Source organism: Budorcas taxicolor, chromosome 18 (assembly GCF_023091745.1).
Source record: "Budorcas taxicolor isolate Tak-1 chromosome 18, Takin1.1, whole genome shotgun sequence".
NCBI lineage: Eukaryota > Metazoa > Chordata > Mammalia > Artiodactyla > Bovidae > Budorcas > Budorcas taxicolor.
In genome coordinates this window covers 50,060,184-50,076,658 of record NC_068927.1, presented here as the reverse complement: position 1 = coordinate 50,076,658, position 16,475 = coordinate 50,060,184, and the positions used below count along the sequence as shown (strand labels likewise).

The 16,475-nt window shown below is 48.2% G+C and overlaps 1 protein-coding gene across 1 annotated transcript; it reads left to right on the top strand.

Annotated features, from left to right (window-relative positions):
- Positions 1-10,349: 10,349 nt before the first annotated feature.
- LOC128063948 (F-box only protein 27-like) lies at positions 10,350-15,513 on the top strand. Its single transcript, XM_052656778.1, has 5 exons — positions 10,350-10,767; positions 10,921-11,068; positions 11,115-11,210; positions 14,557-14,686; positions 15,370-15,513. The coding sequence occupies exons 1-5, from the start codon at positions 10,350-10,352 to the stop codon at positions 15,511-15,513; spliced, it is 936 nt and encodes a 311-aa protein (XP_052512738.1).
- Positions 15,514-16,475: the final 962 nt, after the last annotated feature.

Below are 16,475 nucleotides of genomic sequence, written 5' to 3'. Positions count from 1 at the left end.
GGGATGATTGGCTGGGTGTCTGAGGGGAGGTAACAAGGCCAGGGTTGTTACCAGGGTTGGAGACAGAGTATTTGCTACTGTGTCAATGGTGTTGGGGTGTTGAGGCATCCTTACCCCTTGTCCTTCAGGGGAGGGAGGCTGGAAATGGAGTTAATAATTAGTCTACACCAGGGAGCTTCATAAAATCCCCATAGCGTGGTGTTTGGAGAGCTTCCAGGTTGGAAAGCAGGTGGAGGTGCTGGGGGGTGGTACACCTGGAGAGAGCATGGATGCCCTGTGCCCTCTCCCCCTACCTTGCTCTGTGCATCTCTTCCACAGGCTATTCATCTGTATCCTTTCCTTCAATAAACTGGTAAGTGTAAGAGTTTCCCTGAGTTCTGTGAGCCACTCTAGCAACTTAATTAAACCCAAGGAAAGGCTCTTTGAAAGCTCTGATCTACACCCAGTTGGTCAGAAGCCCAGTAATAACTTGGCTCTTGACTGACATCTGGGGACTTCCCAAGTGGTTTAGTGGTTAGCACGCTGTGTTTCCACTGCAGGGAGTATGAGTTTGATCCCTGGTCCAGGAGCTAAGATCCCACATACTGTGGGGACTTGCCAAAAGAAATGGACCAACACCTGAGGTGTGCATGTGGGGTGGGAGGTGGGCAGTCTCTTGGGACTAAGCCCTTAACCTGTGGGATCTTATGCTATCTCTGGCTCAATAGCAAAAGAGTTGAGTTAAATTGCAGGACACACAGCTAGTATCTCAGAGAATCACCCGGCTTGTGGATAACCCTACACATGTTTGGTGATTAGAAGTGTTTGTGTAGGTCGTAAAAGAGACTCACAGCATAAAGATCCACATAGTAGAGAAAAACTGGGATTTTCCCTATTCAGGAGATTGAAAACTGAATTTTTCATTTTCAGGAAGAAAAGTTGGGGTAGTAATATTAAACATGGTGGTCAGGGGAGGTATAGCCGAAAAGGTGACACTCCAGCAAAGGTCAAAGTCAGAGGGACTTTCCTGGTGGTCCGGTGGTTAAGACTTAGCCCCCGGTGTAGGGGGTACGTGTTCAATCCCTGGTCAGGGAGCTAAGATTCCACATGCCACACCACCCAAAAAAACCAAAACACAAAACAGAAACAATATTGTAACAAACAAATCCCTTAAAACTGTGGAAACATGTATATTATCATGGGTGAAATAGATCACCAGTCCAGGTTCCATGCATGAGACAGGGTACTCAGGGCTGGTGAACTGGGATGACTCTGAGGGATGGGATGGGGAGGGAGATGGGAGGCGGGTTTGGGATGGGGAACACAGGTACACCCATGGCTAATTCATGTTAATGTATGGCAAAAACCAGTACAATATTATAAAGTAATTAGCCTCCAATTAAAACAAATAAATTAATTTTAAAAATAATAAAAATGATCCACATTAAAAAAAAAAATCTTTAAAAAAATGAATCAAAGGAGGGGAGAGAAGGAGCCGCTGGGGATACCTGGGGAAGGGTGCTCCATGGGCAGGGAACAGCCAGTGAAAGGCCCTGAGGTAGAGTACGCTTGATTCGGTCACAGAATAGCAGAGGCCTGAGTGGCTGGGGCAAGGTGGGCAAGAGGGAGAACAGGGGGCCAGGGGCCAGAGAAGTTATGGGGCAGATCATGGGGTACAGTGAGGACTCTGACCTTTTCTCAGCGGGGGTGGGGCACCTTGGTGGGCAGGGAAACCCTAGTCCAGACAGGAGGTGAGGGTGGACAGGACCATGGTGGGGGCAGAAGTGACTGGGTTCTGGACAGATTTTTTAGAAATATTTATTTGGCTTCACCAGGGCTTAAGCTGTGGCTTGTGCGGTCTAGTTCCCTGACCAGGGATTGAACCCTGGGTCCCCTGCTCAGCAACCTCAGAATCTTAGCCACTGGACCCCAGGGAAGTCCCCGGCTCTGGAGAGATTTTATGAAGTGGAGCCTACAGCATTTGCTAAGAGGTTGGAAGTGGGCGAGGGAGACTCAAGAGTGGAACTCTTGGCCCGGGCGCCAGGCAGGCTGCAGGCACAGTTCACGGTGAGGTCGCCCATTCTGGCACCTCGGGGACCACGCTTCCTGTGGGGGTGAACAATGGCTGATTCGGGGTTGCCCAAGCCGAGTCGTGCCTTACCCTGAGTGCCTCTCCCACGGGTCTTTGCATGAAGGCCCCTGCAGGGTTGGTGGCACATGGGCTGCTTGGGCCTGGGGCCAGCTGGGTGTGAACAATCCAAATGAAATAGCAGGAATTGGCCCCAGGCTCCCTGGGTGACAAGGGAGCCTTCCCTTCCTGAATGAAGAAACCTCAAGAAAAGCTGACCAAGGACAGAAAAAGAGTAACGGTCCAATGAACCTGGACTCAAGGCTGACTGATTTCTGCCACCTCCTCCGTCTGAGGCCACGTGCAAGGTCTTTCTGAGCCCCGTCTTGTTCCTCCTAACACAGGATCAAAATGTCCACTGTTGGGGAACTTCCCTTCTAGTCCAGTGGCTAAGACTCTGGGCTCCCAATGCAGGGGCCCCGGGTGCAATCCCTGGTCAGGGAATGAGGCCCCGCATGCCACAGTGAAAAGATCCTGTAGGCTGCAACAATGGAAGAACCCGAGTGCTACAAGTAAGACCTGGGCCCAGACAGATAAATAAATTAAATATTGAAAAAAAAAAAAGAATGTCCACTTTGGGAAGAGTATATGAGATCACTCATGAAATGTGCAGTGCTAGGTCGGGTGCATCATAAATGCTTGGAAAATTGTACCTCACAGGGAGTGTTCCCTAGGATCTAAGAGGCAAAACTGGGTTACATCTTTACTCTGTGCCTGTGTTTTTTGTTTTCCTATTTTTCCCTTTTTTTGGCTGCACCTCTTGGCTTGCAGGATTTTAGTTCCCCAACTAGGGATCAAATTGTAACCCTAGCCCGGGCCGTTGGCAGTGAAAGCTCAGCGTCCTCACCACTGGACCGCCAGGGAATCCCCTCACTCTGGGCCTTTGGACTTTCCTGAGCCTCCGTTTCCCTCATATTGAGTCCTGATTTTCTTACGCCTTTCCCCACCAGCTTTCTTCCCCATAACTTCCTGTCTCAATAAATAGCAGATAAATCTCTTCTGTTTTTGGACCAGTAACCTTGGCATACACCTGGACTTCTCTGATTCTCGCACCCCATCAGGGGCATCCTTACACCAAGAAGTGGGGCCTTGGCCTTGGTAGCACTTTCCTGGAAATTCTCTAGGCTAGGGCTACAGGGTACCCTAAGCAAGGTTCTCTGACTTTGCTGGATTTTTAAAAACCATATTTTCTTGCCTGAGTTGCATGGCTTATGGGATCTTAGTTCCTGAACCAGGGATCGAACCTGTGCCCCTTGCAGTGGAAGTGCAGACTCTTAACCACTGGATCACCAGCGTAGTCCCAAGGTACCCTGACTTTAGAACAGCACCTTTGTGGGTCCCATCCTGTTTCTTGTCCCTTTGGAGGGCTCTGCCTCTGCCCCCACCATCAACCCTGGTACATGGGGCGGGCTGGAAGTCCTGAGGAGCTCTAGGACTCTTGCCTAAATGGGGTCACCCTGGAGCCCTGTGGCTGGACCCCAGTGCAGTTGAGCAGCCTGGCAAGGGGCTGGCTCCCCCTGGCCGGCCACCAGAACAGCGCTGGCATGCTGACTGGGGAGGCCTCGCCCCCTCTCACCTGGACGCAGGGCAAGTTCAGGACTCTGTGTCAGGAACTGTGCCAGCGCCCTTTAGCTGAAGCCTAGTAGGTGGGTCTGTGCATCAGCTCTCACCGTCCTTCGGCCTCCAGTCCACAGCACCAAAGCTGGCGTGTGGCCACCGTGGGTGTTTTTCACCTGTGCACCCCGTCCTGTGGTCTCCCTGCTCTCCCTCTCCATTCCAGGTCAAAGGTAGTCTTTACCGTTTTTCGCCCAGGGCTTTCTTTTTTTTTTAAACCACATAAAGGAGTATTGCATTTTATGGCTTAAGACAGAATCCCATGCAGTCTGTGAGATGATAGAAAATATATGCGTTGGTCTCTACCCCTGGTTCTTGGCACAGAAATCCTGAAACCTTTGTAATTTCCTAAGTGATAAGAACACGAAGAGCGGACTTCCCTGGTGTCCAGTGATTGAGAATCAGCCTGCCGAAGCAGGGGACGCAGGCTGGATCCCTGGTCAGGGAGGATTCCACACGCTGTGAAGCAGCTAAGCGGGTGTACCACAACTACTGAGCCCGTGCGCCGCAGCAAGAGAAGTCACCGCGATGAGAAGCCCTCGCTCGGCAGCGGGAGAGTAGCCTTTGCTCACAGCAACTAGAGAAAGCCCCAGCACAGCAGTGAAGACTCAGTGAAACCAAACAATAAACAAATGACTACAACTTTCAAAAAAGAGCACTAGGAGCATGTTTTGTTCCAGTGATGGACTCTGGGTGGGCTTCTGAATTGGGGGGGGGGGGGCGCTGGTCACCAGAAAGACCAAGATAAGATTAGAAGCTTAGAAAGTGTAGAAACCCCACGCCTCCGCCCCCATCATCCTCATCCTCCAGACGGGGGAATCAGCTGACAATGGAGTTAGTAGCTGACTCTGCTTGCATGAGGGAGCCTCCATACGAGGGCAATAGTAAAGTTGGCTTAAAGCTCAATATTCAGAAAATGAAGATCATGGCATTTGGTCCCATCACTTCATGGGAAATAGATGGGGAAACAGTGGAAACACTGTCAGACTTTATTTTGGGGGGCTCCAAAATCACTGCAGACGGTGACTGCAGCCATGAAATTAAAAGACGCTTGCTCCTTGGAAGGAAAGTTATGACCAACCTAGACAGCATATTCAAAAGGAGAGAGATTACTTTGCCAACAAAGGTCCATCTAGTCAAGGCTATGGTGTTTCCAGTGGTCATGTATGGATGTGAGAGTTGGACTGTGAAGAAGGCTGAGCACCGAAGAATTGATGCTTTTGAACTGTGGTGTTGGAGAAGACTCTTGAGAGTCCCTTGGACTGCAAGGAGATTCAACCAATCCATCTTAAAGGAGACCAGTCCTGGGTGTTCATTGGAAGGACTGATACTAAAGCTGAAACTCCAATACTTTGGCCACCTAATGTGAAGAGTTGACTCATTGGAAAAGACTCTGATCTGGGAGGGATTGGGGGCAGGAGGAGAAGGGGACGACAGAGAATGAGATGGCTGGATGGCATCACCAACTCGATGGACATGGGTTTGAGTGAACTCCGGGGACAGGGAGGCCTGGCATGCTGCGATTCATGGGGTCGCAAAGAGTCAGACACGTCTGAGCGACTGAACTGAACTGAACTGAACTGGGGAGCTTCCAAGTGGGTGAACACATGTACCCCGGAAGGGTGATGTACCCCAACTTCAAGAGGACAGAAGCTCCTGCACTCAGGACGCCCTTGCACCTCATCGTGTGCATCTGTCTCTTCAGTGGGCTGTTCCTATGCATCCTTTATTGAATCTTTTAACAAAATGGTACATAAACCCCAAGTTCTGTGAGCCGCTCAGGCAAAGTAATTGAGCCCAAGGAGAGAGTCTTTGGAACTTCTGATCTATAGGTAGTTGGTCAGAAGCACTGTTGATAACCTAGCCTTGTCATGGGGGAGGGGGGGCAGGGGCAGTCTTTTAGGACTGAACCCTTAACTTGCAAGATCTGACACTCTCTCCGGGTAGATAGTATCATGTGTGCATATTAGGTTGCTTCAGTCATCCGACTCTGTGCGACCACATGGACTGTAGCCCACCAGGCTCCTCTGTCCCAGGGATTCTCCAGGCAAGAATACTGGAGTGGGCTGCCATGCCCTCCTCCAGGGGGTCTTGCAGACCCAGGGATTGAACCTGGGTCTCTTATGTCTCCTGCATTAACAGGCAGGTTCTTTACTGAGAGCGACACTTAGGAAACCCCAGTTAGAGTCAGAATCGAGTTAAATTGTAAGCCTTCCGGACTTCTAGCTGGTGGCACGGAGAAGTGTTTGTGGGGGTAACCTCCACATGGTTGGCGACCAGAGTATCAGAAGTGAAGGGCTGTGTGTGAGAAGTAAAGGACATACACAGAGGAGAAACGCAACAGGGGAGAACTGGATTTTTCCCTACAGAGGAAAGAAAAATCTGAATTTTTCCTTTATACATCTAAACAAAAAATCACCAACATCTACCATATGCTTCCTGGTCAAAACAGAGATCATAATATCAGGATGTATTCTGGTTCTTCTGATCTAAATGGCCTACTTTCTGTGAATTATGCCTGTCCGAATATTCAAAAACGGAGTCCAATTATGTAGTCAATTTGAATTTACAAAAGGGCTCTAGCCCTTCAGAGAGGAGGGCTTCTTTCTCAGCTGTGTGAAGATCCCTTTATTTTCTTTCTTCACTTATTCTGGGCTGTGCTGGGTCTTCGTTGCTATGCAGGCTTCTCTCTAGTTGCAGCGAGTGGGGGCCGCTCTAGTTGCGGGCGCGGCCTTCTCACGGCGGCAGCTTCTCTTGTGCAGCACGGGCTCCAGGGCACGTGGGTTTCAGTAGTTGCGGCTCACGGGCTTCGTTGCTCCGAGGCATCTGGGATCTTCCCAGATCAGGGATTGAACCTGTGCCTCGTGCCCTGGCAGGCGGAGTCTTCACCATTGAGCCACCAGGGAAGCCCAGCCCCCTTTATTTCTACCATGGAAACTATTGTTGGAGTCCTCCAAGTCCTGCTGCCAGGAAGAGAGATCAGACTTTGAAAGGACTGGCCAGGACCTCCTCCACAGTCGGCAAATAGGAAGAGCTCTTTCTTCCCGGGGCTGTCAAGACACTGTGAGCCCTTCCAGGAGACAGGTGACAAGATGCTCCCTTAGGTAAGTCTTACTCCGTGTGGGGCAAATCCAAGACCACTCATTTTGCTTCATTTATCTTCACTGGAGGATGGTTAATGGAAGCAAAGGCACGGTCAAGGTTGAAAAAGTCTAGGAATGTAGGGATTCTTGCCTAAAGAGGGTAAGAAAGAGCTGGTTAGAAGAGGAATCCTACACCAATGCTATTAATCCCAAATATGACGTTTTACAAGACCAGAGAAATTCCTGCTCTCAGTTTCCTGAATTCTCTGATTAAGCATTGCATTTGTGGGACTTCCCTGGTAGTCCAGTGGTTAAGACTTCTCCTTGCAATGCAAGGGACTTGAGTTCAATCCCTGGTCAGGGAACTAGGATCCCGCATGCCTCAGGGCAACTAAGCCCTGGCACACCAACTAGAAAGTCCGTGCTATACAATTACAAAACCTGTGTGCTGCAACGAAAGCTCCTGCATGCTGCAACTAAGACCAGACACAGCCGAAGAGGTAACATAAACATTAAAAAAAAAATGTTCGGACTCATTAAAAAGAAAAGGAAAGAATTGCATCTGTTGTTGTTTAGTGGCTAAGTTGTGTTCGACTCTTTGTGACCCCATGGACTGCAGCACACCAGGCTCCTCTGTCCTTCATTATCTCCTGGAGTTTGTTCAAATTCATGTCCATTGAGTTGGTGAGGCTATCCAACTGTCTTATCCTTAGCCGCCCCCTTCTCCTTTTGCCTTCAATCTTTTCTAGCTTTGGGGCCTTTTCAAATGAATCAGCACTTCACGTCAGGTGCCCCAAATATTGGAGCTTCAGCTTCAACATCAGTCCTTCCAATGAATATTCTGCATGGATTCCCCTTAGGATTGACTGGCTTGATTTCCTTGCAGTCCAGGAGATTCTCAAGAGCCTTCTTCAGCACCACCATTCAAAAGCATTGGTTCTTCAGTACTGAATCTTCTTTATGATCTAACTCTTTTGTCCATACATCCCTACTGGGAAAACCATGGCTTTGACCATATGGACCTTTGTCGGCAAAGTGATGTCTCTGCTTTTTAATACGTTGTCTAGGTTTGTCATATCTTTCCTTCCAAGGAGCAAGCTTCTTTTAATTTCTTGGCTGCAGTCACCTCCCGCAGTGATTTTGGAGCCCAAGAAAATAAAATCTGTCACTGTTTCCAATTCTTCCTCTTCTATTTGCCAAAAAGTGATGGGACTGGATGCTGTGATCTTTTTTTTTTAAGGTTAAGTTTCAAGTCAGCTTTTGCACTCTCCACTTTCACCCTCTTTACACTTATAAGCAAAATGAATTGGGTTCTAGGCTTGGATTAACAGGCTTGCCTCCTGCAAGAAAACACCCGGGACACTGACTTGAAGCAGGAGGAATCTGGGATGGTTCTCCCCTAGGGGGCTCTGTCCTGTGCCTGGCTACCCAATGACACTCCTATTACTGTGATACCAAAATACACCTATAGCTTTCCCAAGAGGCCCGTGGGGTGTTTTATACAGCCTTGTCTCCTAGGAGCCATTACTCTCTAATCATTAGCTTCCAGGCAGTAGGCTCTTTTGGAACCCAATTATATTTGTTTTTCTTCTTAATCAGAGTACAGCATGGGGTGTAATTCCAGGAATTAATAGAGATTGTCTCTGGAGGAGGAAATTGAAGAATGAAAATGACTTGTCAGATTCTGGCCTTTTATCCTGCTTGCAGTTTTTAAACATTTTTCTAAAGCCATATTTTTGGACTCATAATTGGATGACAATCAATTTTCATAATCTCATTACCAAATAAGATTCCCTCAGCTTTTACATTACATTAAGAAATGATGTATTGCTGGGACTTCACTGGTGGTCCAGTGATTAAGAGCCCACCTTCCATTGCAGGGGGTGCAAGTTTAAACTCTGGTCAGGGAATTAAGACCTTGTGCATCTCACTGCACCACAAAAATTAATAAATAAAAAAAATTTAATGCAGTGTATTGCTATGGACTGTGAGTTCTAAGATTTGCTTCAAATTGCCTGGGGGAGCCAGTGGATGGGAGTAGAGATGAAAGCAAATTAGTCAGGAGTTAACTGTTGGGGTTGACTGCTTCTTCCATTCTTCTTCCACTTTGAGACATGTTTGAAAACCTCAATAGCAAACAATTTTTTGACAGTGTATATATTGAAAAGAAATTTTCCCCATATAATAGTCACCCCATCTCTTAGAATTCAGGGTCTCCCACCCAGATTGCTATGACCCCTTTTCCCCTTCCTCGCTCTATTTCGCATAGCATTGATCACCTTCCAACATGCGACGTCATTTACATGTCACATCCACTGCTCATCATGGCCCAGTGAATCACAGTACATTTCATGCTTATTCCATAATAAAATGAAGTCTTTTCTATAATTGTGAAGACAATGTTGGGGGATTGGCAGATTCTTTTTTTAATGATTTTCCAAAAGTATCTAATTTGCTTACACTGTCTCCCGTTCACCATGTCTCTTCTCCTAGAAGGTAAGTTCCCTGTCCATTTTACCAGCTGATTTGAAAAGCACGGGTAGCTTTTATTTATTTATTTATTTTTGGACGAAGTTGGTATAGAGGTTAAAAGCAAGAATTCTAGTGCCACCCTGGCTAGGTTCAAATATCAGCTCTGTCACCTACTATCTATGTGACCTTGGGCAGGTCACTTAGCCTATTTTCTTATCTTTGAAGTAGAGGCATACCCACACCTACCCCAGGTTGCTAACCTGACTGGTAGTGAACGGGTCCATGAACGCTGGCTGGATTATTCCTGGTGACAGCATTCATTTAGGAAATCAAATAGAAATGCGTTTGATGCCTACTGGAGCCTGTTTTATCTCTTGTTAGTGGTGCTGGGGACTCCTCTGGCGGTCCAGTAGGTAAGACTCCACGCTTCCACTGCAGAGGGTGTGGGTTCCATCCCTGGTCAGGGAACTAAGATCCCACATGCTACCTGGTGTGGCCACAAATTGGGAAAAAGATAATGACGCCAGGCCCTTAATTGTTCTAGAAGCTAAGGAATATGAGGCCTCCCACCCAGATGCCTGGGGGAATAAGAGCAGTTGTTCAGCACCAAGGGCCTGGAGACAGGGCTGGGAGGGCATGGCAAGCAAGCCTGGGAGGAAGAGACAGGGAGAAGGGAGAGGAAGGCAGAAATGGCTAGTCATTGGTAGAATGGAGCCAGGGCGGGGCGGAGGGGAGGCGTGGGAGGGGAGGAGGGGTTGGGCGGGGGGTCTGATATTGGATATTAAGGGAGGGGCGGGCGAATATAAAGGGGTGAGGTGGCGATGGGAACAAAGGAGGCAAGGTGAAGGCCCACTGGTGAGGAGCACTGGCTGAGATGCAGGGTGAGACTCGGGGCGCAGAGCGGGGTTGGCTGCGGGCGTTGGGGTGAGCGGGGCGGAGAGCGGCTGCAGTGGTCGGCTGGCAAGCACGGGCTGAGAGTCTGGGGACTTGAAGGGGCGGCTGCTCGGGTGTGGGGGCGACAGCCTTTGGGTGCGGGAGGCAGGGGTGTGGCCTGCGGAGGCTCCAAGTCCCTGATGTCTTACGCTGGCTCTCCAGCAGCCGCAGCCGCAGCCGCAGGGCCTGGCGAGGAGACCACGGGGGCCTCAGCCTCCCAGGGCCTGCCCGCCTGTGTTCCCGCTTCCAACCCCGAATCCGAGGAGGCGCCCGGCTTAAGCCAACTGCCCATCGAGATGCTCCTGGAAGTGCTGAGCTACCTTCCCACAAGCGTGCTGCTCGGGCAATGCCGCCACGTGTGCCGGTACTGGCGCTACCTGGTGGACACCCGGGCCATGTGGCTGAGCATCTTACCCTACAGCCACGCTAAGCTGTGGCCCATCTTCCGATCCTGCCTCCCGCGAGACGACGACGACGACCCCAGGCCCTGCCTTCTAGGCCGCTTCTGCGAGCGTAGACCCTTAGGACGCAATCTCTACCCGAACCCCCACGGCATAGGTGGGGAGCCCAGGAAAAGAGGTCTCAAGGGTGCCCATGGGATGGTTTGGAGGTGCGGGGCAGAGAGGAGAGGCTCCAGGAAACCCTTGGGACTTATCCATGGGCCGGCAGGCAGGCCAGGAACTTGGGCACAAACATTTTTTCCTTTAACAGATGCCTTCCTGCCTTGGAGGACAGTCAACTGTAGAAGCTGGAAAAAGGAGGAAAGCTGGAAGGATGGCCGCAGGCTAGTTGCCTGGGACTCTTTCCAGCCTTTCTACAGGTGGACGTCCCTCTTCCTCAAGGACTGGGGTGGGCGGTGGTGAGTTCTTGCCTGGTTCTCAATAACCCTTTCCCCTTTCTCCCAGGTGGTGTTACAAAAAGCAAGTGTTGGACCTGGAGGAGGAAGGTCTGTGGCCGGAACTCCTGGATAGTGGAAAGATTGAGATTTGTGTCTCTGCCCGGTGAGTGTGATGGCAAAAACAGCTTTAAAAACAGGGCTGACCTTGGCATGGGTGACAAGGTGTGTAGACCTCCCAACAACCCCTTAGATTAAGCAGGAAGGAAAATGACTTCACCACCATCAGAGCTTTACTACTTAGCCTTATCCACTCCCTGAACCCTCTCCTGACCCCCAAACCAGGATGGGAAGATGCCAGGTTGGATCCTGTGCCAAGGACTTGGTTTAGGAGGAGGCAAGATAGAGTTGGCTAAGAGGTCAGATTCTGAAGTCAGACTTCCCACACTCAAACCCTGGCTTCCGGGCTTTGTGGCCTTGGGCAAGTCACAGTGTGCCTATGTTTCCCTGTCTTCATAAGTCAGGGTTCTATGTCAGCCACAGAGCTAGTACTTTGAAGTGTGACCTGTTTCAGCAGCCTTCATGATCCTTGATCCTGTGGGAAAGTGTGTTTTGAAACCTCGAATTGAGAAGTTCAGAGAGGTGAGGTCACTTGTTCAGGTGGCACAGCTGGGGCTTGGCGGGACCTGGCATTAGGCTTATACTTGTCTGACTCCGGAGCTTGTGCTCTGTTTGATGGTCTTGAAACCAGGATGCTCCATGAAGACCTTCCATGGGATACCTCACTCAGATTATTTTAAGGGAGGCAAGTTCCAAATCCTCTACCATTTCATGTACCCTCTTTTCAAATTACTCAGCTACAGATTACATCTATGATGGGGGCATTGTATGATTATGCTTTCCCAATTTCCTGTCTCTCAGCCCTTCAGTTTTATAGAAAAAGTCATTCACTAAGGTGTACGGTCCCTAGATGTAAAGGCCTCTGGGGAAACAGGCAAAGTGAGATTGAAATTTGAAAATTTGGTCTTACCACATTCACTTTCAGTCAAAACACCATAAACTTCCCCTCTCTGAAAACACATCTCTTTTAGAAATATATTTACAATAGAATTCTTTGACTTCATAATTTGTGCTAGTGGTAAAGAATCTACCTGCCAATGCAGGAGACACAAGAGACTTGGGTTCAATCCCTGGGTTGGGAAGATCCCTTGGAATAGGAAGTTGCACCCCCACTCCAGCATTCTTGCCTGAGAAATTCCATGGGCAGAAGAGCCTGGTGGGCTACTTTCCATGGGGGCCACAAAATGTCGGACACAACTGAGTGACTGAGTACACACACTTAGCCAATTAACAATGTTCTAATAGTTTCAGGAGAACAGCAAAGGGACTCAGCTATACAGATACATATATCCATTCTCCCCCAGACTTCCCTCCCATCCAGGCTGCCACATAACATTGAACAGAGTTCCATGTGCTAGACAGTAGGTCCTTATTGGGATCCATTTTAAATATAGCTGTGTGTGCATGTCCATCCCAAACTCCCTAACTATCCCTTCCCTCCATCCTTCCCCACCCCCCAGCAACCATCAGTTTGTTCTCTAAGTCTGTGACTGTTCTGTAAGTTCGTTTGCATCATTTTCTTTTTAGATTCCACATATAAGGGATGACATAGGATATTTCTCCTTCACTCATATGACAAACTCTAGGTTCATCCATGACAAATGATATTTCATCTTTTTAATGGCTGAGTAATATTTCATTGTATATAGGGGTTTTTATCAATGTTTAATATCAGCCTCCAAATCAACTGATACTACACAAGGCATCCTTAGTCATATTGCTGGTTTTCCTGGAGTGGCTAGCCCCTGTTATAGTCTATCTGTGTGGTTGTGGCTAGCCTCCACCAAATCATATTGACAGGCTTATCCCAGACAGAGATACTCCTATCAGACATAAAATTGCAAGGATCCAGAGATTACCTCTCAGGGTCAGACGGCAATGAACATAGCTTGGAACCGGGCAAACTCCTTTCTACACAATATCTTTTCTGGAATCCATGTGATTCCAGTTTGCAGCAATGTCTGGCAGCCACTTGCAGGTAACAGTTCAGCCAAAAAGAAAAAAGTTTAGCACTTAGGAAATTTTAAATTTTTACTTATATTCTTTGTGTGCATGTTGTTGGCACAGAGCAGTAGGAAAGGTAAATCACATGAACATAATCATATATTATTACTATATAAGGATAAAATCTGGAAGAAGTAGTGTGTACATTTACACCTAAGAAGTGATATGATACCTCTGTGAAGGAAGTTGCTACTTTGTGTATATATATATGTATGTATGTATGTATATATATATCTCAAATTAATCTTGTTTTTACTTTTGTATTTTTGACACTAAAAAATGTACATAGCTTGTGCGTGCAAGTCAATGAATTATTACAAAGTGAACATATTCACTTAAATCAAGAACAGAAGGTTAAAAGAAAAAAACGGAATGTTGCCGGCAAACACCACCCTCAGCATCCCTCATGCCCCATTCCCATCACTTCCAATCCAGCGGTAGCGCCATCTTGAATTCTGTTACCATAGGTCACTTTTGTCTGTTTTGGTGCTATGTGTATATATGGAGTTATACCGTATATAGTGTGTAGCTGGCTTCTTTCAACCACATGTTTGTAAATCCGCCCATAACCGTATGTAGCTGCAGTCTCCTTTCATGGCTTCATAACTCATTGTGTGAATATACCATGTGTGCATAGGTGCTCAAGCGTCTGAGTTGTGTCTTAGCGACCCCATGGACTGTAGCCTGCCAGGCTCCCCTGTCCATGGGATTTCCCAGGCAAGAATACTGGAGTGGGTTGCCATTTCCTACTCCAAGGATATCTTCCCAACCCAGGGTTCTTTACCACTACAGCCACCTGGGAAGTCCAATAATTCTCTTCTCCAGTGGCTCCTAGTAAGGAGAAACTCCTAAATGGAGGTGCCAGGGTTTGAACCAAGGACCTTGTGCAAGCCAAACATGTGCTCTACGACCAGGCTACACCCCCACTCAATCTACCCATTTACCAGGAATTGACAATGGGTATTGTATCTTTGAATGTTACTTGATGTCCCATTTCCAATTTACTTAGATTCCCTTGGATCCTTCCAAGTGACTAAGAAAATTGTATCTTAAACATCACCATTGAATACATTGGAAATGACATCTTTTGCCACCAGCAAAACATAGAAAGAAAGAATATGGTAGGAGGTATCTTGAAGAGCATGGCTCTAGGTCATTACTTCTGAAATGAATGTGCACGTAGACCGCTGGAGAGGGTGTTTAGGGCAGATGGATTCCTTGGGGAAGCAGAGGGGCCAAGCTCCCATGTGACCCTGATGCTGCTAGTCCCGGGGACCACAGCCCCATTTTGGATTTTTAGACTTGGGAAGGCCATTCAGGTAGAGGAGGCAGATGCCCAAAGAGGTGGGGTGGCAAATTCAGCCTTCAAGACTTTCCTTCTCCCACAGGTGGGCAGACCAAGAAGCCTCGGTCTGTCTATATGAGCTAATTGTCCAACTTCTAGATGCCAAGCAGGCCAAGCTACATCATTTCTCTCCTAGGCCAATCCATCAAGGTACAACCAGTATCCCTTTTAAGGTGAGTCTGACAGGGGCAAAGAGAAAGAATGGTATGGCCTATGATGATCTATTGCTAAAAAATAAATTTCCCCCAAATTTAGTGGTTTAATATCAACAGCAATCATTTTATCTCCTCTCATGATTTCTATAAGGAGGGCTCTGGTGAGAGTTTTTGACTCCAGTCTCTTATGAAGTTCCATTTCAGATACTGGCTGGAGCTAAAGGGCAGGGTGGGCTGTGAGTGTGTATACTCCAGCTGGTGGCCGGCCAGGCAGCTCTTAGTTTGTCTCAGAGCTTGGCCTTGGGCTCTCCCTGTTTGCTCTAGTTGGGGCTTCCTCACAGCATGGCAGCTTCGGGGCAGTCAGCTGCTTCCTGGTGGCTCAGGCTCCACCATGAGGCTGCTGGAGAAACCAGCAGAAGCTGCACTGCCTCTGTGACCCTGCCATGGAAGTCACTTGGTGAAAGTCACTCAGCATCACTCCTGCCACACTCCTGGTTACAATGAATCAACCCGCCCAGATTCAAGGGGGTGGGAATTAGACTCCACCCCTGGGTGGAGAGTGACATGATTCTGGAAGGTCATATGTAAGTGGAAACATTGCTGCCATCTAGGGAAAATACCATCTGCCAGAAAGCCCTCAGCTCAGCTTTTGAGGGGAAGGCCATGGCACAGTGGGACTTAACCTCTTTTTCTGCCTACAGACCGACCACATGTTCTGCAACCTCAAGAAGGGTGTCCGCTTTGTGTCTCTGGAACACTGGATTTGGGACATGGGATTCCTGCCTGAGGACTATGGAATCATCGTGCCCAAGGCCAGTGTGATTGTACAGGTCTGCCAACTCTAGTAGAGGACTGTCCTTATTAAACAACCTGAGTGTGCCTTCCAGCACCATTGGCTGGGCCACCTCAATAATCAAGGGCTCGTAGTTCCTGGCATCCTGGGATCTCATGGGTCCAATCAAGGGTTCTACTGAGCCCTGTCTTTAAATTCTACGAGAAGCTATGAGAACATTTTTACATCAGGTCTACTGGCTGCTGCTGCTCTAATGCAGCCCCTGTTCTACAGAGTGGAGACACACAGGTGAACACGGGGAAACAGTGAGAGGGCTCCTCACCCTCCCCCCACACGCCAGGCCCCTCTGGTTCTGCCCCAGTACTCTCTGCCCTTCTGTTCCTGCTGCAGAGGCTTCATTGGTCACTTCTAAGAAGCCCTCTCCTCACCTCTGAACTAGAAGCTCAATCCCTGTGGCTGAGTAATTCTAGCACCTAAACTGTGATTTCAGACCTGGGACCAAGAGCTGAAAGTAAAACTAGCTCAAAAAATGTTTGGAGGCAGAGGGTTCTGCCCACCCTGTGAGCAATGAATCGGTCCCCTGTATACAACTGCTCTGAGTTGTATAGTATATAAAATTATTTTGTTACTTTGAAATTCTTTTTAAATATGGAGAGAGGAATGTATCTGTCGATCATAGGTAATCAAATTTTGCCAAACTGAATAGAAATACAGTGTTAACAGCTTGATGACTACTCAGTTCAGAGTAAGGCATTGTTTCAGTTGAGAGAAAATTGTACAGAAGAAAACAACTGTAGAAGGCCTTCTCCAGTCAAGAGAATGGAAGAGTCAGAACCCGATTTCCCAAGCTCTAAGGAAATCATGGGATTAGAGATGATCAGTCAGGGTTAGAAGTTTAGGCAGGTGGTGGACATGGGCACAATGTCACAGTGACATCACATTTGAACATTCTGGTCATGAGGATAAGAGAGAACCTTGCAACGCCAGGATCCGGCTGTCCCCACCCCAGTCCAG